This window comes from Sinohyriopsis cumingii, chromosome 9, assembly GCF_028554795.1.
Source record: "Sinohyriopsis cumingii isolate HCF-2022 chromosome 9, ASM2855479v2, whole genome shotgun sequence".
Taxonomy (NCBI): Eukaryota; Metazoa; Mollusca; class Bivalvia; order Unionida; family Unionidae; genus Sinohyriopsis; species Sinohyriopsis cumingii.
The window spans coordinates 99688121-99712638 of NC_142969.1; the positions used below are offsets into that span (position 1 = coordinate 99688121).

General features: G+C 34.0%; 1 protein-coding gene across 1 annotated transcript in view; it reads left to right on the plus strand.

The window, feature by feature from the left end:
* The window catches only part of LOC149792336 (arginine kinase-like), a 59966-nt gene that overhangs the window by 33360 nt on the left and 2088 nt on the right, over positions 1 to 24518 (plus strand). The window contains exon 5 of the mRNA XM_089970909.1: positions 17456 to 17636. Within this exon, the coding sequence (XP_089827035.1) occupies positions 17456 to 17636 (181 nt within the window). The remainder of the gene's footprint in view (positions 1 to 17455; positions 17637 to 24518) is intronic.

Genomic DNA, 24518 nt, shown 5'->3' on the forward strand with positions numbered 1-24518 from the left:
CATTGATGAAGGTTTTTATACATTTCTACATTCATTATTTAATATATTTCTTTCCAACGGTAAATTGCACGGCATTCACACTCACATCTAGAGATAATAAAATGAAGAAAAACACATATTTATTTGCATACATACATATTGTCTTTAATCTTTAAATTAATTAAAAAATTTAAAAGGAAAAACAAACCCACAATATATTCATGATTTATATTGTATGTCCAATATGAACACTTGTGTGCATATCATATACACACAAAAACATACATTAGATATCCTTTACCACACAACTCCAATCTATCACATATCCATAAATATATCTAAACATTAGACTCATCATAAATATCTGTAATTTAATGCATACCTTTTCATAATAACAAAAATATTGTAAGGAAGATACAGATGAAGTGAATGAGAGCATGAAGGGTCTTGGCTATCAAATTGTGCAAAAGCTTACTATGCCTTTGAGAGGACAATTTTATCATCTATATTTTGATAACTTGTTTTACATCCATTTGACTGGTATGAAGTTTATTGAGACATGGTATATATGCCTGTGGCGCCACAAGGAAAAACCTTAAAGGCTTCTCAGAGGAATTTAAGTATCCACTATATATGGAGCAAAGAGACCATTTAATCAGACAGGATGTGGAAGGACAAGAAACCAGTCATAGTCCTCTCCACAGCAGCAGACCCAACCGGAGACAGAATGATGGGACCGTGTGATTGGTCAACTGTCCAGCGACAGTCACAAATTACCAACAGTACTACTGAGGGGTTAACATACGTGACCAACATAGGGCCAAATATCCAGTTGGATGACCATCAAAGAAATGGTGGCAATATATTTTTCACTTCATTATAAATATATGCATAATCAATGGTTTTATAACAATGGTGGAGAGTCATCCTGAGAGTCGGGAAAGAAGAAAATGATTCAGACTGATTTTTTAATTAATTTGGCAAAGCAGCTCATAGGAAGATTCAAGTGCATTAAGGTTGCCATGAATAAAAACCTGTAGCCCCAGTGACACAGGACAGTATTGAGACACACAGGTTGCAGACACTTAAAAGGAAAAAATCCACCTGCAAATTCTGTACCAAGTATGGAGAACAGAGACGTAAAGAAAAGAAACCAACTTTGTCTGTGTCTTTTGCAGCGTCCATCTATGCTGCATAGAATGTCACAGCCTATTTCATCAAGGCATGTTCATTGTTGAGGAGTAGCTCTGATATGCTCCAAAAGAATTGTAGATACTTTTTCCTTATTGTCATGTTTGTTGGTTTCATTTTTCAAGATGAAAGTCTGAGAACAACTGATTTCCTAATTAGTTGATATTTATATTTCATTGAAATGCAATATCATTAGGTAAGATTGTTCTTTGCTTTGATACATATGGATAACATATATAGTGTGATCCCGCTATATAGCACGCTTCGTTATAACATGAATTCGGATAGAACATGATCATGGTGTGGCTCCCGAAATTTCATATAAATGTATTTTTCTTGTACATGAAAAAATATTCTTTCTTAACTCATTTGGGCTTGATCCTGTCTGTACGTGTGATCCTGTTTCTGCATTCAATGGCCGATCCCACCTGTTGCCGTGGTTTGTTCACTGCATTCAGTGGCCGATCCCGTCTCCAGTCGTGGTAAATGTGTGTTAGATACAATGTCTCTGACTGATTACAAATGGGTTTTTTCCCAAGAATCAGACCAATATATAACCAGTCAAAAATGATATTACTTTCCTTTGTGCAAATTTGAATTGTTCAGAAACCAAGGGTTACCAATTGAGAGCAGTTTCACTACACATGCCCTGTTGATGAAAAATCTTAAATAATGGCATACACGAAAGTGACTCTTTTATAACAATGAGAGCGAAAATGAAGAGTTTCTCAGATTTGATCTCAAAAATATTGAGCAAGCAGAGAAAAGATATGTTTGGCAGTAGGATATTTTGCGAGATTTAGATTCGGACATAGAAGTTTCTGAGATTGATTCATCAGAAGAAGAGGATGCTGATAATGATGATGATAGAGTTCTTGCAGGTTGGAGTGAACATCTTCGGCCTGTCCAAATTGATGATTTTAGTGGCCCAAATCCCAGACCAACAATGAACATGTACAAGGAAAGAAGAGAATATTTTTTTTTGTTTGTGATTTTCAGAGGAACTATGCTCCGACATTACAGACAAAACCAATTCTTTTGCCCAAAAATGTATCTTGGTATCACCAAACAAAACTTGGTATCCAACAACACCAGACGAGATAAAAACTCTGATTGGAACTCATGTTGTTATGGGAGTCCTTCCTGCACCAGCCAAGATATGTATTGGTATAAGGACAAACTTTTCCATCCTTCCTGCATTGACCTGAAATTTAGTCGTGCAAGATTTGAAAATCTGCAGAAATATTTTCATTTGACACTAGCAACAACCCACCTTGAAGGACACCTGTTCACGACAAACTGGCCCACATTCGACCACATGCACTAGAGAGTACAACCCACATTGAGAGGTGTCCATTTACGAAGCAATGCTTGGATTTTCAGGACGACTGGGCTTTAAGCAATATGTGCCTTTAAAACCGACCAAGAAAGGCATCAAAGTATTGATTTGAGTGGATCCTCATAGTAGATATGATAGGGACTTTAAGGTTTATACTGGAAGGACTGCCAACAATCCAGAATTGAATCTTGAACAAAGGGTTGGCCTTGATTTGATGAACTTTTGCATCGTCTTGGACACCATGTCTACACTGACAGTTGGGGGTTTTTTTTGTTACCTCTCCAGACCTTTTTCTTCAGCTTCGACTAAAAGGTATGTATGGCTGTGGAACAGTTTGATCAAATCAAAAGGCTCTTCCATCTGGATTACAAAATGTAAATCTGAAGGAGCAGGGCCAAAGCATAATTAAACAGAAAGGAGACACGAGAGTTACAGTTTGGCGCGACAAGAAGAATATAACTATACTGTGTACCAACTGTGACGGTGAGGCCACATCTGTTAGCTGGAAGCAGAGAGATGGTTCCATCAAAGATATTCCATGTCTGCTCCCAGTCAAACTGTACAACATGTACATGAATGGAATAGACCATGCGGATCATATGCTAGAAACTTACAGCACTGGTAGAAAGTCCTTGAAGTGGTGGAAGTATCTGGGGGTTTTTTTTTTTTCCTTTTTGACATTTCATAATATCGTTACCAAAAACAACACAGAAAGAGCTAGAACCCAGTTGGAGTTTAGAATGAATCTTGCACATCAACTACTTGGAGGATTTGTAGGTAAATGGAAAAGAGAAGTTCAACTCTCGATTCAGCAAGGTCAACTTTGGCCAATGGTCATGCCAAAGAAAAAACCTGCAAAGTGTGTACTGAACAAAGTTCGATCTGAACCATAAATACCAGATAAATTCATGTGCAAAAATGTTTCAAACCATTTCAAGATTAAATTTTCCTGGTTTATTTCAATGAAATTAAGGTACAAAATCCACTCTAGCATCACAAGAGGCAAACATCGTGGTGGCAAAGAGTAGCCACTTACTGGATGGCCAAGCAAACTTTAAGGGTTGTTAGATGGAGTGATACATGCATGAAATGGATATGAAAATTACTTATTTTCTCAGAAATTAAGATCATTATGTCTTTAATCTGCTGAAAGACAAGATAAAACTACGGCATTGATGAAATGTGACCTAGTACTTGCGATTTGCAATTCTAGTATCATGAGTACACAAATCTAACCCACATTTTCAAATGTTGTAGAGAAAAAATTTAACAAAATTTAAAAATGAAAGTCGTATATTGAATGTAATAAAAAACAAAAAAGGAAAGAACACAAAATTTCCATATTTATATATTCCATGAACCGCTTCTGGAGTTTTGTTCTAACACGTGACTACCATGTTGAAATGTGCTCTCTGCATGATAAATCAGGCTGGCCAGGTTGCTGGTTTTTATAAAAAGTATCTGACTTTCATTTAATATAATTTAATTTCTCTACAACAACATTAAAATTGAGTTTGTTGTTGATCTCATGTGACTAATGGACTTCCTTTGTCTTTGTTTAAAATTTGTGAAGTGATAAGTAATGCAAATGGCAAGTACCGGAACAGGTTTCATCAATGCCTTAGTTTCATCTAGTCTTTTAGCTGATTAAAGACATAACAATTATAATACTTGGATATTTCTGAGAAAATAAATCATTTTCCTATGGATTTCATGTAGGTATAAGTGGATATAACACAAATTTATATTTTCTAAGAGACTACCATGTGTTGCTACCTCACGGTAATGGCAAATTCCAAATTTTCTATTTGAAATTGCAATAACCCCACACCCTAAGCTAAATGTCTAAATATGAAAAAAGGGGTGGGAATATTCGGAGGAAACCCGTATTAGAAAACAAACGATTTAAACCAAATTTATAGTCCAGATTGTTGAATTTTGTATTATATATTTAAAAAAAACTTCAAGCCCCTGTATCAATACAGGTTTGGGGATTAGTATAGTGAATTACAAGAAAACAAGTTGATTTTACAGAAAATTCAGTCCTTGTTTATACAACAGTGTATAATTTTGAAGGTCTTTTGTCAAAATTTAAATCAACCATTTTGAAAATGTTTTATAAATGATGGATTTTAACCAGATTGTATTAAGGAGATTAAGTTGTTTGAAAAATCTTCTTTGGGATTTAATTGGCACAGATAAATTCAGAGTTAAACTCTTTTTGTTACAAGACAAGATTCTAATTATTTGCATTTATTGTTTTTTATATACTGTAATAGGAAATGTTTACTTTCTATAGGGGGTTTCACGGTTAGTATCTCCCCTTGAAAACACCAGAGGGCATATCTGTGCAACTCACTTCCGGATATTTCAATCAATTAGATGGCAGAAAATGTGACAGACTGCTCACATTATGCAAGCATGATTGATATATCACTATCTTAAAAAGAAATTCTATCAATATTTGATCAATTATTTGTACATCTTTTTTTTTCTTTTCTTTTTTTTCACTAACTTGCACAGCTCCCAGCATTCAAATAAATATTATCTGCCCATGTCAGAACTTCATTATCTTTCCATCACTACCTTATGTTCTAGTTTGTATTATTTGATTGTGCAAAAGTTTATTGCTGCATCAAAAGTTCTTGCAATTTATCTCGCTTGAAGAATAATGAAAATATTTGTTTTGTACAGCTTCAATCATAAGTTTGAATGACGAGAAAAAAATCTTCTTATGGTTTTTTATTATTGATTTAGACTGTTGCTTTTCTATTAATGTTCACTTTTTTCATGAAATAACTTGAGTTTTGTCAAAATGCACAAATGTCAACCATGCTTGAACAGACAGGTGCACGTACGAATCTCCTTGATGATTATTTTAAATTTATTTCCTTGGCTTTTCTATTATTGTTCATTATATTTTTATGAAATAGCTTGAGGTTTCTTTTCAAAATGCACAAATATTAACCACGCTTGAACAGACAGACGCACGTACGAGTCTCCTTGATGATTATTTTAAATTTAGTTCCTTGAACAGTTGAAAATTTTAGAGTGTACAATTTGGAGAAATATCGATGTTAGACACTATGCATGTATAGGACATCTGTGGCCCTCACCTGTCTGTCTGTATGTCTATCTTTCTTCTTTCATTTGGTGCATGGGTATGTATATCCTCAAATGAATGTGTGTTCACATACTTATATGACATAAACATACTTCTGGTTAAAAACTAGTATAAAATGATGCCAAGTTAGAAAGAGTGACTGATAGATAAAGACAACAAATATGAATATTTGTGAATATCCATTTATTATTGACTTGTAGAATATGTTCTTACAAGCATTCTCTTTTTTAAATCACACTGTTTGCAATTTTAGATCCGGTCACGTGGATCAATATGGATTTAAAAGGCAGACCAAATTAACATGACAGAATCTATGAAATAATTGGATTTTTGAAACTTACATGATTCATGTAATGAAAGTTAAACAGAATTAAGCTAATTTTAAGAAGGCTGTTCTAGATGAATTTGCTGGTGGCAATCAGAAATGTTGTGTAAAGACCCCAGCAGATTTGAGAGTTGCTACAGCGTGTCAGCATAAGCAAAGAAAAATCATGCAGAAAGGGATTGCATGTACCGTCCGATATTTGACGTTTCAAAAATCAAAAAGAAAATGAAACAACAAAAAACGTCATTGGAAATGTTATTTAATCTGAATATTGTACATTATTTACACCCAAATATGAATAAATATTCCATCTGCATTAATTACACTCATTTATTGTTATGATAGCTAATGTAATTATTGTTTTAAGTTCCTCTGAATACATTTAAATACTGTGTTCCATTTTTTTTCAAATATTCATCATTACAAATCAGCTGACATATCCAATTCGTATTATAATTTTCTTATCGAACTTGTGTTATGACTTTCTCAACTTGTGTTATAAACAAACTATTAACCTTGCGAAAATAACTGAGAAAGAAAGATATATCAACATATGAAAAATGCAAATTGTTGAGATTGTTTTCGTTAAGGTTATATAACTAGAAATGTGCAATAAATGTTTAAAATCGGAGAGCAGAGTAAAATGTTTCTACAAATGTATCTGAAATTATGGACAATGAATTTATATTATCAGGTATGGACAGTGTATTTAATTTAATTATCCAATATAATGTAAGTATGGACAGTGAATCTAATTATCTGATTTAATGTCCATAATTATTCTCCTAGTATGAACAAAAGATATTTGACATATATAATTAATTCATTGGTTTAACTTTAATGATCTGTAGTACAGCTAAGATACCTTCCTTTGTTGACTTTGTTTTTCGCTAACCAGGTGTAGAACGGTGAACTATCTGGAACTGGAATTTTTTTGTGGGCATGCGCATTGGATCTGAGGGAGGTAATTTTAGCTGCTACGATCACTAACTCTGTTGTAACCGTGAAAGCCCCCATTAAGATGCATATATGTGTGTACATATATATATATATATATATATAAGAATTAAAGGTTTGAAAGGAAACAAAACTAATTTATGTTCATTATGCTGTTCCCAATTAACTACATAATGCACGTCGGCAAAATAGAGTTAAAAAAATTTTTTTTTTTTACATTGAAATTACTTTACATGCAAATTTATAGGAATATAATAAAACTTGTTTCCTGTGTTACATTTTGTGGTTTTGTACATGATCATCTTTTTTGGCTTAGATGTTTTAGAGAATCTTGAAAGAGAACCATCTTTAGATTTAGAAAATGCATGTTTTATGAGCTAAAATCTTCTTTAATTCCGTTCAGCAATGGTCATATGTGAACCTTGAAAAAATTAATGTCATCGTGGAAATGACCTGGAAATATAATTTAGAAAAGTGTGTTAACCATGTGTATTACAATCGACTAATGGCGCCATTTTGGATGCAATCATGAACCCACCCACCCACGCACATATAATTGGTCGGTTAAAGTTAGATTTATATCTTCTAATGTTAGGAAATACATCATTAAAATTAAATATGCTGGTAAACATGATTTTTTAGTTTTCACATGCGTTTGGTTCCTTCTCGGCAAATCAACATTTAACTGGAAGATGTAACATATTGATAGTAGATACTGTATAATGCGTAGAAATGGATAGATGGGGGGAGGTAAAAACGTAGAAAAGCATACCCGGGGAATATAGGGTTAATTTTAAAATATTACTGAAAGGGTAATGCTATTTTTTGTCCATCCAGTCTGTACATCTGGCTTGTATTTAATACCATTTTGGGTTTAAAATCATTCCCAGCTCCAGTAGTCTGATATAGTTCATAACTTATCATTTGCACCATGTATGATCAGCATGTGTTTGCTGAATGAAATCGTAAAGAACCACACCGGGAATCAGACATTTTGGGTTTTCTAGGTAGCCCATATTTGTAAAACTTTCTTCATCAATGGTTCAAACTATGGCGTTATTTTTATTCTTGGTCACATTCTAATCAAATTTTGTTTCATAACCATTCATATTGTGCTAGAAAAACCCAGATGTATAAAAAATAAACAACAGATATATAAAAAAAGAACGGTTAAATAAAATTTATATACTTCACTGAGCACATTTTCATATGTGGGACATTAAATCAATTTTCGGGAGTTTTTGTTTCACTGATCTCGAAGCACGCAAATTTTGCACAATTTGTTCAGTGGCACACCTTGACAGTATCTCCTCTCCGCTTAAGTATTTGACAGATCTAATGACTTTGTCACAGTCTCTGTTGCACTGCTAATACTGCCTGTCACAAAGAGAATAAGCAACATTGATTTCTGATTGGTGTTTATTGTTTAACATAAAGCAGAACAAACAATAACAACAAATGAGAATTCACTGTAACATATTTCAACGTGCAACACACCAGTAGCGTAGTTTTCAAATTGACCAAAGGAGTCATGATATAATTCAAAGTAGAAACTTCGCGTGAAAGTGGTTATTACATATTGAGTGATGACATACTTCCATAATCGTGTGGAACACATCTGGAATGTATAGTGTATACTGAGCATACTTCTGTGTTAAGATAATTAGCGGGGGGTGGGGGCAGACTACGAATTATGTCACTTTGTGTTAACTTGAAGACAGCAAGTGGGTATTCTCAAATAATCTTTTTGATTTTTACTAATAAACATGAGGGCCTGTGACTGCAAATGATGTTTTAGATGGATTATTATTTTATAGAAAAACAAGGCAACTAATAATATTCACTACTGATGAAGGTTAAAATAACATGCATACGCTGAGTATTTTTATTTTGTATTGATTCTCCATGTATTGTATCAATATATTTGTACCGTTTCAGATAAAGTATCGATGCATCAATGTATCAATGAATCATTTCACCCCTAGCTACTAGTATGTATGTATTACTAATCATTTATCATTTTGTTTCCTTTGGAATTTTCCACATCTTCAATACATTCCATTAATATTTTCATACATTTCCTCTCCTGTAATCAGTGTATCAGGTCGGCAAAGCTGTTAATCTCCTCCTCATGTGTATCTATGATGGAATCATAAGAGAAATTGGAAATTTTCTCCATTGCGCAAACTCATTCTAAGATTTCAAAATAACACCCATCTGTTGGGCATTCTAACAGACCTGATCCCATCCACTCACCATCTTCTTCTTGGGCATAGACATAATACATTGTTTGGACATTGGAATTAAACTGTTATTGATGTCATCAACCTTTCTTTCACTTGTACTTGTGGGAACTAAGTTGACATTGACATTGTCAATAACCTATGACATCACCAAGATCATTTGTGTGATCTGGTTCAAGCAGAGTATTACTTTTGAAATTTTGGTGTCAAAAAATGATTTCTAATTCCTTTGACTTCATTGATACTTCTTTCTACCTTGTTTAATTTTTCTTTTCAGCTTTTTTAGTGTGATTTGCTCTGAGTATACATTATCAGTTTTGTTGATTTGTTGATTTTTCCCTTCATTTCAGTGTCTGATGATTATGTTTCTCTCCAGCAATTTAAGCCCTGACTTACTATATATTTATTTTCACTGTTTTTAACATCAATACTTGCTGTGCCAGCAAAAATTGGGCAAAGGGTACATTGTCATCAAAGTATCATTATCATCATGCATATTTTGATTCAAAAGCATCATGCATCTCTTGTAATCCTTGCTGTAGCAGGATATTCTGATTCACTCAAGCCTAAAAAGCTAGCACTGGTGGTTGTAGAAGCTAAGTCCACATCCATAGTCTGTTCTTTGTACAATGATGTATATTGGGACTATTTCAAAGGTGCAGAAGACCTCTGGCCAAGTGACCTTGTATTAAGACTCCAATAAATTTGATTAAATGCCTCATATTTGGAAGACTTCTCACTGCTGCTGTACCATATGGTGATGACAGTCCAATGATCATCCATACCATAAAATTATATATAAAAAAAACTAATTATTGGTTGATTGTTGGTTCGAATGAGCCCAATGGTATATGGTGATATCCTGCTGCCAGCTGTGAAGAAGGCATAATTACAAATTTCAAGACAAATGATAGTTCTAGGTTCTGGACTGTATTTGTTTCATCATGAGACTGGAACAATATACCACTTACCGATTCATATAATGTTACTTGGCAAAATTCAACTTCTGTGGGTGTTTTGCTCAGAAGTTCTTTTGGTAGTAGATACTGTTTACCCACCAGACTTGGCAGCACTGGTACATGCATAAATAAGGTTACCGTTAATCAATATTTTTGTTCATAGTGTTTTGTGACCAGTTTTACAAGGGTTTTGTGGATGCCTTGCCATGAGGACATTAGAGGTGCATTGGCATCCAATCCCCTTAAACAGAGGATTAGCTAGATGCATTGATGCATGCAGACTCAAGATAGTACCTGAAATCAAATGAAATGCATATTGGTGTATGAAATAAAGGAGTATCTTTCCCTCCTGTCATGTGAAACTCCTATATAGCTTTCTCTTTTCCACCCAATCTTACTATCATTCCAAATTTTTAGATGGTTTCTAAAAATTCCAAAAGCACCTGTTTTCCATTTAGGTATTGTTACTAACAAAATATAAATACATATTTATATGAAAATTGTGTAACTTGGCTTCCTCGGTATATGCAAGTACATTATGATGGACCTAATATAGATGGATTTGATTGCATCATTTTTATTTTGCCTTTTTGCTAAAGATGCAAGCATAATATTCGAAAATGAAGTAGTTTTCTGCATGCAAGAATATAGCATAAAACATTTTGTAAAAAATAATTTTACATGGTTACTAACACAAGATATTTTTATTTTTATAAAAAGTAACTTTTCTAATGATAAACTCAAGTAAAAAGGATGGCTGGGCTGTTTAATGACTGAATCCTCGTTTTACAATCACGTCAATAAGAATTGTTAATAACGCGCTTTTTCTAATGAAGTTGTTCGTTATTCAGTATAAATAACATTTCTTTTCAAGATGTTCAACATGTGAAAGATTGTTCCAACAGGTTTTAACAACCATCATGTGTACGTGAAAACATGTCTATTACGTCTCTGCTTTTCGTTTTGTTGATGAGTCTGGTTCCTGGAATAATATTTAATAATGTAATATACCAAGTCATGAATCAAAATAAGCGGGAACTGTCATGATTTCGCTGAAAGTAATAGTGAATCTTCTTATCATCCTTGGATACTAAGTGCTAGTTCAGGAATTCTCTGAAAATCACTTGCCCAGAATGGTCCATTTCGGTGAAACCAAGCTCATTCTTTTACGAAGTATTCGTTTTGCTTGGTTGCCTTGCTATATTTGATCACAGTTATGAATGAGTCAGTTAATTTAAGCTACTTTGTATTGCATACACAATAACATTTATAACCGTGTTCAATTGATCAACTGAAGTGAGTTAACCTGACATGACTGGGGCCGCTAGATTTTAAGTGTGTAGGATTTGCGTGCCTTTTAAAAAATTTTATATTACGCCTCCTTTATTTGATTCAAAAGATAAAATTAAGGTAATAATGCAAAGGAGGCCCGCTTTAATTCAGTGCAACAATAAAATACTTCCACAGGTCAGTTCTCAAAACAGTCGGCACTTAATTAAGTTCTCAGAGAATACGCTTGCGGACAAGGCTCTTGTGATAGATTGACACTTTACGTTTAAATACACGTTGCATTTTTGATTATACTTAAGAGGAAGTAAAATATAGAATTAAAACACAAATTTCACTTAATCAAAATGATTTAATTGGCATTTAAATATTTCTGCTCTGCCTACACTGCACGTGACATTTTCATTGGTCAAAATTTCCTTGAATATCTTTGATTACAGTGTACTAAGAATGTTATTTGGAAAGAAAATGTAACCAATTATATCACTTCTTATTAAAAGTTTTTAATTTATAAATATTGATTCAAATTTCCATGTCATATCTACTGTTTTTGACTGTAAAATGAGCGAAATATCATTTCATTTACCAAATTTGATTGCCATTTTGTTTCTAGTTCAAGAAATAGGGATCATTGTGGGGGGGGGGGGATATTTTCTGGATTTAAAAAATGGGATCCACACGTGACCCTGCATCATACTGTATCTACTCATGTATAAGCCGACCCCCCAAACTAAATAGATATAGGTAAGTTCTAAATACTTTTATTTAGGCAAACTTACTTTTATACTTAATTAATTTAATTTTCTGTTTTCTTATTGTTTCTGCGTAATTTATATTTGTGTATAATCTGATTGAATGATGGCAAGAATTTATCAATAGCGAGTTGCTGTAACAATACCTGTCCCCTTTTCGACTCTATTATTTTTTGTTTTATGCATTATTGCCTTGGACATTTTATATCAGTGCACCATTAATTATGTTTTTACTTTGCTTTGAAATTGTTATACCTAACTCATTAAAATGTAATCCCAGTATGACAACACAACAACGGACAATACAGTTAGATTCAACACTTGCAATCAGGCTAATCTACATATTTATATATTGGCGCTACCAGATGTACATTGTAGGTTTGATTGCACGCTGAATTAAGTACATCCCTTGGAGTCGAATCATGGGCATCATTGCACTAAACTTTAATATTCCCAAAATACAATAATGTAGTTTCAGAAATAATGCTTCGAAAATTATGCTAATACTGCAAAATCTGAGTTGTAATATGCTTTGATGTAAGCGACCTTGTACCGTACCTGTCAACTTTCACGCCAGGAGGAATAACCTCCCGATTTTTGGGGTCACTCTATGCCTACCACCCAACATAATATCTTCTGATTTTTGCAGAGAACTCTCGATAATTACATTATGTCTTTGATTTTCATTTGTTCTATCACCTGTGAATTATTGTTGTGACAAAATAATTACTTTACTAGAAAGAATTTGCTTCTTCACTCAATAGAATGTTAAGTTTAACTTATTTGTCCCCAGAGCTTTTTGTCGTTTTCGCCTGAAACGTGAGTAGGAAAGACATTTTGGGGGCTATTTCTGAATACATCGTAATGCATCCGCTTTAAGCAGATTTTCCATGACTAATGCCTAGTTGTATTAGAAACATTTTCCATTGGTTTTTTTGCTTGCGCATGAGCAGAAGGGTAAAAATGAGTTGCTTTTTTTTTTTATAGTTTTTTTTCTTCTTGACACATTAATCTTTAGCAGGCCAGTTAACGTGGCACAGGTAGTAGCCTACTGCCGAGCTCTGTGGCATCATGGTCATGCATGATAGACTAAAGTATGTGGTATTATAGAAAGGTAGACAGATGTACCTCTAGAATGATACCAAATAATCTGGAATTTCTAGTTGCACTACAAAATATAGAGGGGAAAAACCTCATATTTGGACCCGATTTTTTTTCTACCCAAAATTGACCCATGGTTGGGATCAGATTTTGTTTCCGTATTTTAGACTCTTTGGTCTCAGATCTAAGGCAAACCGGTATGAACAGCAAACAGACAGATGAACGTTTGCAAAAAGTAGGATAACATGGGCATTTGGAATAAAGAGTGGTCTCAATACAAAAATAATGGCTCCGTTTAGCAACAACAAAATCCGACTTTTACCCTTCTACTCGTGCGCGAGCCAAATAGCCAATGAAAAACAATGTTTCTAACACAACTAGGCAGTATGTTATTGAAAGATCACCTGGGATTTGGTGTTTTCAGATGTATTCAGAAATAGCTTTCAAAATGTGTTTCCTACTCGAGCTCCAGCCGAAAACGACAAAAACCTCCAGGGGTTAATGGGACCCATCATTTTCGTATGGAGACCACTCTTTATCCCAAATGCCCACCTTATGCTAGTTTTTACAAAGGTTCACCTGTCTGTGTGCAGTTCAGACTGGTCTGCCTTAGATCTAGGGCTAAAAGGTCTAAAATCCAGACACAAAATCGGATTCTGACCACGAGTGGATTTTGGGTGGAAAAAAATTGTATTTTGTAGTGCAACTAGAACTTCCAGATTTTTGGGTATCATTGTAAAGCTATATCTGTCTGCTTTTTTGCAATACCACCCATTTTGGTGTATTTTAAATGACCTTGATGCTGCAGAGCTCGGAAATAGGGTACAGCCTCATGACACCTACAGGCAGGATTGGGGCCAAATGAGTTAAACAATATTCATGTAAATTAACGATTTTTAAAATTCTACAACATTAAAAAAATAAGAAAATAAACCAGAGCAAAAAATATCGTACACAATTAATTTCAATCCCAAGAGTGATCACTACGAATGCTGTAACTCCATATGCTATAGTGCCATTCCCATGAAAGAAACTTAACGCGAGTGAACACCTGGCATTTTTATACTATATATACCAATGTTAATTACTATGGTTAAATTAAAAGAAGGAATGAAAATACGTACTACGCAGCAAATGTGATGTCAGAAAAGTATTTCAGAAGACATATTTTATAATAAACAATACTAAATGTTTTTCAAGCTGATAATAAGGGAATAAGGTCAAAGATACAAGGGGAAAATAATTGCCACATGAACGGTACTGTGAAACTGGCTATTTTGGTACCTTTAGTTCAACACAATTGGGAATCCTTTATTTGCCATTCAATTGCTGGTGCTTGCATAACACAGTGTAGTCTGGTTTCTTTGAATTGCGAAGGAGGGCCAGTTGTTTTCATAGCATATTTGCATGGATAAGGATGAACTTTTATTTAGTCACACTAGCTTTCTTGCTTGTTTATTTAAGACTAACCTTTAGCTATTGTGCTGTTTGACCACAGCTGACCAGAATATGAAAATATGCAGGACGGGGGGGGGATATGGTGCGTCACAGAGAGAAATTTCGAGTCTTTTTGCAAATTTCTCACATATTGGACCAGAAAGATCAATCAATATTTGGTGAAAACGAGGCTTTAAAATTGCCATGAAAAACCTCCTGATTTTAGGTTGCAAACTCTTTTTTTTTTTTTTATTCTGTCTACAAACTTGGGTTTTGATAAGTTCGTATGTATGCCTTACACCCTGTTTTACAAAATTACAGTAATCATGCTATTATTATGGAATAAAAGGCAATTGCACATCAATGTATTGGTATAGTTACTGGTCAGAATTCCCTCTTAACACAAGCCAGCTTCGGGGTTTTAATGATTAACTGGCCTGTGCTGCTTTTGCAGAATGAAAGACAAATTCGCCTTACTATCAACATAGAGGATGCTGAAACATCAAGCTTTCCATTGTGTGGAAAGTTACGATGTCTGTCCAGCCAAAACACACAAAAAAATGATTGATGTTGATCTATATGAAAATGTTAGCCTTTATTATTGCCACTCTTCCTGAACATCTAAATTATGCTGGTTATGTGCCTTGTACAATTAAACGTGCATACCTTTTCTAAAATATTATCTTCATTTGTAGGATCGCTTCTATCATCGAAAAAGAGTAACTCTACATAAAAAGAGTGATTCAACATAAATGAAACAGCTATTAAGGACTAGCCAAAATGTTATCTGGAAGAATGCAATTTGGTAGAAACAATGAATAAAGCAAAATCTGCATCTAATATGATTGGGAATAAATAAGGATTTAAGTGGGGCAATGCACACTTTGCACTGTGTAAGTACTATACATTATAGTTCAGCCTGGTCTCCCATGTAAACTCAACCGGGCTGCAAATTATAAAGTCTTTATTTACCTTTATTTAATTTTGTGTTGGAGAAATCAGAAAATATGCACTTGCTAAATAATAACAAAATTAATCAGAGTACTTTATAAGTTGAGTACTTTATAAGTTTAATAAATGTCGGGTTAGTGAAAGTTAATTTTTTTTACATGCCTGTCTTACGACACGGAAAAAATTACTGTTTCATGTCCCAAGATTTATAGCCTATAGAGTAGTCAACACAAAGACCTAAAAACTGTTAAGTGTACACATTAGCCCACAGATAAGCTGCGTGCCCCTCCCACTCCCTCTCTCCCCTCCCCCCCCCCCACCGGTTTCTTCCAGGCCTTTAATCTTTAATTTTTCCTCTTGTTCAGATATACTGTAAATGGGTTCATGAGTTATCAAGGGAGTGATGTCATTTGGGAGTTATACATGTATGCAAGAGTTTTTGCTTTTTATTTGTTCAATTTGATTCAAAAATAGTGAAATAAGACATTGCAAATATTGGATGCAGATGAGTTTTTACTGAAATGGACTTTTGTAAAAACAAGAAATAGATAGTGAGCAGTCTGCTTGTGTATATTGGGTGCTTCCATTTGCTTTGAAACTCCTATAAGTCTTTTGTTTTAGAGACCCATTGGTAACTGGTTATAAATTATAAATCAGTCACTAGAATGAAAATAACTAAGTTTTATGCTTCTTTTTTTTACGTCCTTGATGCTTTTTGTTTTCTTCTTCGGTGGAAGGTGTACAAGCAAATTGTAGGGTGTGCAGTTACTTTGGTACTTGTGCCATGACCAGTCTTGTTCATTGAGTGTGGTCTCTTGTGCAGATTTTTACTTGTAATATGTCCTCCAAATCTTGATCTTTTGTACCCCTTGGGCACTTTTTTCATCAGGCACCTACAGCTCTCCACTATTAGTGTAACATATTTTCAAAGTTAGTCACTTCTGCATTGAGGAAAGTTTAATTTATTTTGAGACTGAAATGATGATGAAAGAGACTATATTTATGCAAATCCACTATATATCATTTAATTAATTATTTGTAATTGTCTAAAGAAAGTAATTCTAAAAAGGTAGGTATTTATTATAATATGTGCTTATAGGTAATAGGTGTACATTAAAGGTAAATGAGAGCAAGATCCAGAACAGAAAAATCCAAGGTGTAGCTCATTTCTGGTTAATCAGATGTTCAAACATGTTAATATTTTCACGAGTTACCTGAGCACATGATAAAAGGTTTATTGCAATAATTGAAGTTGCCAAGGAAAATGTGATATTAGAGTGCAAACCACATGGAAAAAAGATAAATCTTAGTGCATTATTTACCTTTGTCCTCTAACATGTTTTTCCCCCATATTTGGAGAGTGGGGGACTGATCCACCACTGTGATACTGTGTGCAACACTGACCGTAACTCCACCCACTAACCTTATACATACTTTTTTGTCATTCTTATAAACTTTTGAAGGACAAATGACAAAAACATGTTTTGAGATGTATGTATAAAAACATTCTGTAATTAGTAACACAAAGAACTGCTAATATTTTCAGGCTCAAAATATATATTAATATCAAAATGTAATTATTTCCAATAAAGCATTACTTAACAATATTAATTGGCATCGAATTTAAGATTTAAAGTATGTATTACTAGTGCCTTCATTCCAACCAAAGGTGCATCTGTTATTAAATGATGTTGTCAGTTGTCTTTTTGTGATGCAAATCAGTACAAGATCATTATAAATATCCAAGTAATTACAAAAATACATTTTAGTTTGCACTATATAGTGTACAAAACCATCTTTATTTCTACAGGCTATCAAAACCCTGGAGAAGAAGCTAACCTTTGCCCGTCATGACAAATTAGGCTTCCTGACTTTCTGCCCAACCAACGTTGGCACAACATTGAGAGCTAGTGTACATGTAAAAGTCCCCAAGCTGTCAGCGCAGGCGAACTTCAAGGAGATCTGTGAAAAATTCAATCTGCAGCCCAGAGGTATGAAATTATAATGAGAATTTATCAGTTTGTGAAATAAGAAAGACAAAGCTTTCTTTTAGAAATTTTGTGAATCCGCTAATTTTAATGGGATACCAAAATTGTGGTTGATGTAAACCTTAAAATTAACTTATTACGAATTATAAATGTACAGCATGTAATCCCTGATGTCATTTGACACCATTATGAAATACTGAATAAAAACAACCAAAGTGCCCTCTGAAGGATTTGAAATAAAAATAAATTTGATGTATTTTATTGGGTTCATTAATTTGCACGTGAAGTTTGTTAACCCTTTACCATATGGAAGCGCATTTGGATGCCACTGCTTCATTCGCATGAAAGTGCCTTTCCACACCTGCTGTAAACATCAGCTGTTTTAAGCCAGTTTTCGTGGCGCCACCTTCGGAGAAAACCCCTTATTAGATACTACATTCATTTCTGTGAATGACATTACGTCAGATCATGTGGCCGCTGTTTATGCTTTGTTTGAAATCTGCTGTTTAAAGTAACTGAGTTGTATTCTCCACTCTCCAAAAAGGAAGTCAATGATTTTGTTCAATACTTAACAGAGTTTTCACAATTAGAATCACAGCTATGAAAGCTTCAATAACTTAGGTAAAGGCTTTGATATTGATGTAGGCAGCAATTAGTTTATATAAATTATGAAATTTAGATGACTTCTTGATGTGGACGCGGACAAAAAAACTTGTATATTTTAAGTATGAGAAATGGTTGGTCACACCGCTTAAATGATCTGACAGTGAATGAGTTCTCTCAAGACTTTGAAGCACATAAAAAATTCTTCCGTGAAAAATAATTACAGCTATAACAATCGGTCTTTACTCTTAAATTTTTCCATACATAATAGATGTGTCCCAGTAATGTAAAATTAAAATTGCTGTTAAACATAACATACTGCTTAACAGGTAATAGGCAGGCCTATGTGTATGGAGTCGAATAGGTAACAGGTGTTCTATTTATAGCGCACTGCACTGGGTAACTTCGCTACATGTGTATTGAAGGCCTAAAAAGCCATATACTCTACGAGGTAAAGGGTTAATATGAAAAGCCATGTAATAACTGATTGTTTCATACCTGGGTTTTGTCATTTTTGTTTCGTAGTCATTGTCAGCATTGATTGTGACGTAAATTTCAATACTTGTAATTTTATGATTTTGGGTTAACATTTTATTTGTTAATGCTTTATTGTGAGTTTTAGACTTGGAAAGAGTTCTTACACCAGCAATTTCTTCTAATTATGTGTTAGATGATGGCATACCATTATTTTTTTTTTTTTTTTTTGTTTTGTTATATTACATGTTGCTGCATCAGCAATATATCCATTGTCTCCAATACTTCGTAAGTATTGCTGATGTTAAACGTGATACACTGCAGTTAGCACACCACTCCTAACACAAGACTTGACTCCCTTTTTCTCATTTATTAAATTATACCTTGTGTTGCTGGTTTCACTACATTTACAGATCTGCCAACCCTTGATGATGTGACAGTAAGTGTTTCAAAAATGACCTCTAAAATACATACTTAAAGAATAAAAGAAAAAGTACAGAAATGTGAATGCTGTGGTACAATATGGATACACGTCCATGTTTTGATATTATTGTTTCTTTATATTTTATTTTTTATTTTTTGGGAGCCAGGTTTCATATTAGATTTAGTTGAGCTGGTCAGGGAACTTTACAGGTAGGGATTAAATGATACACATATGAACTTGATGGTCTTTCCATATTTAGAAGGCCTGTCAGTGGTAGGTAGTGTTCTTTTGTGTGATTTACTTTTTGTATTTCCAGTTTCCAGATTTCAGGCAGATGTATACTTAGCATTTGGTTATATGCCGTTCTTGTCCATGACGGGATAACAAAAATGCTTTCGAATAGACAACCTGTTAGTTGTCTGTGATTTTTATTTAATATTATAGGCCATTTAAGGGTGCCCCATTTGATTAGATGCAGGACTTACTTTTGCTACTGGACAGATGTATTATGATCAAATAAATACTTTTACTTCTTAATTTCATTTTTTTTCCCATCTTTATTGATTCAGTTTATCTTAATCCCGATAGGAATATGTAGGGGTTTTTTTTAGCATAAAACTAATTTTAATTATGGAATACTTATGCACAGAATTGCGTAGCTAACCTATTTTCGTGCTGAGAACCGTTCAGTGAATACATCATCCCAAGGAGTGGAGATAAAATCAGAATGACGTTTTGCACACACCACGCTATATGAAACATGGTTGTATGCAAAAGGTAGATATTATGTCATCTATTCTTTTTGCAAATGACAATAACGCAAGACATCAGAGCGTGGTGGAAGAAAGGCATTCAGCAGTATTGGCAGGCAAGTATTGCTTAATTCAGATTAGTTTTATCCCCCTCCTCCAAGTAAATCTATATTTTAATAGCCACAATTACTTATCCTGCTGCTATTGCATAGCTGAATTTGTCACTTAGGTGGATAGGTTGATGCTCTAGTCAGACTGATCAAAAACATAAACTGAGTTGCACTCACTATAGAGAAGAGGTCCTTCTATAGAAGGTTGATGTCTCTATGAGCCCTATATTGTAACATAACAATGGGCCCCAAAGAGAAACACAGATATGAGATGTTTTGCAGTGCTTTACCTCACTAAATGGGGGGGGGGGGGGCACGACCCATGGTTGCAGTGCTACAACTCCCTAATGGGAGATTGCAGCCCGCTGTCATGATGATGGGTGTGACCCACTAGAAACCCTGAGACACCCGGTATCAATAGACAAGGCATGAATATCACTTGTAGAAGGAGGCTTCCCTCAATAGTTAACACTGGACTTGGTTAATGACAATAACAGGGTTCCCACGCTACCGGTAAGTCATGAAAAGGATGGGAGAAATTATCATTTTTTCCCCAACTCTGAAAAGTCCTTGAATTTCGCAAATATTGATGAAAGTCAGAAAAATCCCGGGAATTTTGTGCCCAAAATAATCATGTAATTGAGTCATAACTAAGCTGATCTTGAGTTAAATTTATCGAGTTCTAACCAGAATATTTGGAGGGTGTAGTATGGATCATTTGGGTGCATGCAATAAACATATATGCTGGATTAGAGTCATCTACTAGACTTTTATTTTCAAAGTCAGCTAGATATCCGTATCGTTCGTTACATAGAAGGCATGAAATTCAGTCTAGCATCACGAGGCCAACATGGTCATGGCAAAGCTTAGCTGCTTACCGGATGGCCGAGCAAATTTAAATTTTGTTAGATTGAGTGATACGTGCATGAGATAGATATGAAAATTACTTATTTTCTTAAAAATTCTGAGTATTAAAATCATTCTGTCTTTATTCTGCTGAAAGACAAGATAAAACTACAGCACTGATGAAATGTTAACGGTACGCGTGATTTGGATTGCTACTCACATGAGTACACTAATCAAAGAACCTGCATTTTCAAATGTTGTTTTGACCAAAGATAAAAATATTAAATGAGAGTCGTATGCTGGTTACTTGTTTTCTCAGAAATTGTGAGTATTAAAATCGCTATGTCTTTAATTTGCTGAAAGACAAGATCAAACTACGTCATTGATGAAATGTGACCTGGTACTCGCGATTTGTATTGCTAGTGGCATGCGTACACAAATCTAACAACCCACATTTTCAGCTATTGTATAGAAAAGAAGAAAAAAAATACTAAATGAAAGTCTTATGCTGGTTGTAATAAAAAATGCAAAAACGAAAGAACACAAAATTCTCCATTTTTATATATGCAGAGAACAACTTCTGAGTCTTGTTTTATCATGTAACTACCACATTGACGTGCTCTCTGCTTGATAAATCAGACTGGCCAGATTGCTGGTTTTTACAAAAAGTATCTGACTTTCAGCTAATAAAATTGAATTTCTCTACAACAACATTAAAGATTAGTTTTCGTTGATATCACTTCCCTATTTGACTTCTGCTGTCGTTGTTTGATATTTGTGAAGTCATGTGACTAAGAAATGCAAATGGCAAGTACTGGGTCAGTTTCATCTATGCTGTAGTTTTGTCTAGTCTGACAGCTGATTAAAGACATAACATTTATAAAACTTGCCATTTCTGAAAGAAGAAATCATTTTCCTATGGATTTCATGCAGGTATGAATCCCTATCACAAAAGTTTAAATTTGCTAGGCCCATAGGTAAACAGCTACCATATGTCACTACCGCACGGTGGTGGCAAATTCCAAATTTGTTGTATTCAATTGCGACGACCCCACACCCCAACTTAAATGTCCAAATATAAAATATGGGGTGGGAATCTTTAGAGCAAACCCAGAAAAGAAAACGGGCTGCTATTTGTTTTTAGCCAAATTTAGTCCAAATTGTTGAATCTCAAGTTTGAATGAGATATTGTCATCCCTTGTATTATATATTAAGAAAGCCCCTGTATCAATACAGGTTTGAGGACTGGTTTAATGAATTACAAGAAGACAAGTTGATTCTTACAGAAAATTCTGTCCTTGTTTATACAACAGCTTATAATTTTGAAGGTCTTTTGTCGAAATTTAAATAAACCCTTTCAGACATGTTTCTTAACCGTTTACCTCATAGAGCATAGTTCAAAGTGCAGCGTGCTATAAATAGAACACCTGTTACCTAGTCAACTGCATATGCATAGGCATGCCTGTGAACTGTTAAGCAATGTAGTGTATGTTACGTTTAACAGCAATTTTAACCATTTTACATTTCTGGTACACATCTTTTATATCTGGAAAAATTTTAGAGTAAAGTTCGATTGTTATAGCTGTGTAATTATTTTTCATGGAAGAATTTTTTATGTGCTTTAAAATCTTGAGAGAACTCGTTCACCGTCATATCAGTGAAGCTGCATGACCAACCGTAGCTGCCATTTCTCATACTCAAAATTTGCAAGTTTTTCGTCTGTGTCTACATCACTAAGTCATCTGAATTTGATAATTTATAAAAACTAATTGCTGCCTACATCAATATCAGAGCCTTTACCTAAGTTATTGAATCTTTCATAGTTGTGATTCTAATCGTGAAAACTTCGTGAGTACTGAATGAAATCCACAACCGCCATTTTGGAGAGTAGAGATTACAACCCAGTTACTTTAAATAGCAGAATAATGCTCTCTCTGGTCCCATTCAGCAACGAGCTTCCTAATAAGTATTTGTTCCATTTATTATTTAAAGGATGATCGTTGTAAAGAGCTTTGTGATTGGTCAAAATTTTGTACTTGCCCAAAGAATCGTAGCGTAATGGAAACTGATGGGAATGGTAAACATGGCAATTCGAGCGGGATACGAGCTTGAATTACCATTTGAAAAACGTGCAGCAATGAGAATAGCTTGAATGCAAAGTTGATGTGAACATAAAATTGGTCAATCTGTATGGAAACTGAACACCAGGACTAGCATTTTGCTTTTTGTGCCATAAACAGCTCTACAGTAGCGGCTAACGTGCTAAATCGGACAAGGAATTGAACCAGGATGATTTCGAAGTTATATAACTCAAAACTGATTAACTTCCAGGATGAATTTAAGGAGGACAACGTATAGATCACTGGTGGGAATTGTTGCAAATTACCCATATCTATCAAAGGTTGTCATATCTTTGCGGAATTTTCTTAGCCCACACATAGAATCATCATTCAATATCGTGAGGCATTATTATGTATATTATCAAAATATTCTAGGTGTGTTAGAATTAAGTGTAAAATAAGAGTACTTATATCATGATAAACGTTTGTCATGGCTGCTTATGGAACAAGGACTAATTCAAGAGACCACAACAGCATCATAGCTTGTACATTGATCAAAAATCAAGTTACAGTACAAGTGACATGGCAGGCTTCTAGCATTTCTTCTTTTCATGTCTCAAATGGATGCTTTTCTGTAATTTTGCATTATTTTCACAGTTGAATTTTTCAATGCAGATTAATATTTTATATATGTTTATATGTTCACAGATGCCTGTGCATATATTCCAGGCTTGATACTTTGAGTTTTAAAATCACATAATTATTTAGTGTCAACAGATTCTTCACATCATGTTGTATATACTGTAAATATTGTACATAATAGATAGAAGGCCTCAAGGTAGATTAGTTCTGTAATCAGTTAAGTTACCTTCTTTAAATTTATTATTATTATTATTATTTTTATTATTATTAACTCCCATATCTCTTGCCTTGGATGTCACATAATTACAACATCCGTAAAAAAAACAGTTCATGCAAACTTAATATCACCTTGGTTAATAAAGTTCTGTTTAATTCATATTCATTATTAATCAGAAACATTCTGAAATGTATGAAAAACTTTTGAAATTTCAGTAAAATACTATATAATGATCAAAATTTAGTCAGATATTTGTGAAATCTCACCAGACTTTTCAGTGAAATGAAAAAGACATAAGTGATACCATTATGGATTAGGCTTTGTGAGAAAGAAAATGAGGACAAGAAATATTTGATAATATCTGTAAAAATAAAATTTATGATCCATTTAAAAAATTATGGTGAGTATTTATCATTGATTTCCAAAAATGTCTAAGAATCATTAGGCAGTTTAATAGAAATCTGAAGCAGATTTTTTTATGGTTTAGATAGAAAGCACTTAAAAAACCCATCTGAAATCCACCTTAAGTATGCCTGGAAAATTTTTCATATGGGATGAACTATTACCAAATTCTATATGAACCATTGCCAAATTCCATATAGAATTTTAATTTTATTCCATATGGACAACCTACAGATCTCATGGACTAATTAGCATATTCAATTCCAAGATTTTCCATACAGAGTATGTACGGAATCCATAACATTTCCATATGGATACACTGAAATCCATAAGAGTGCTATAGAATAAAAATGTC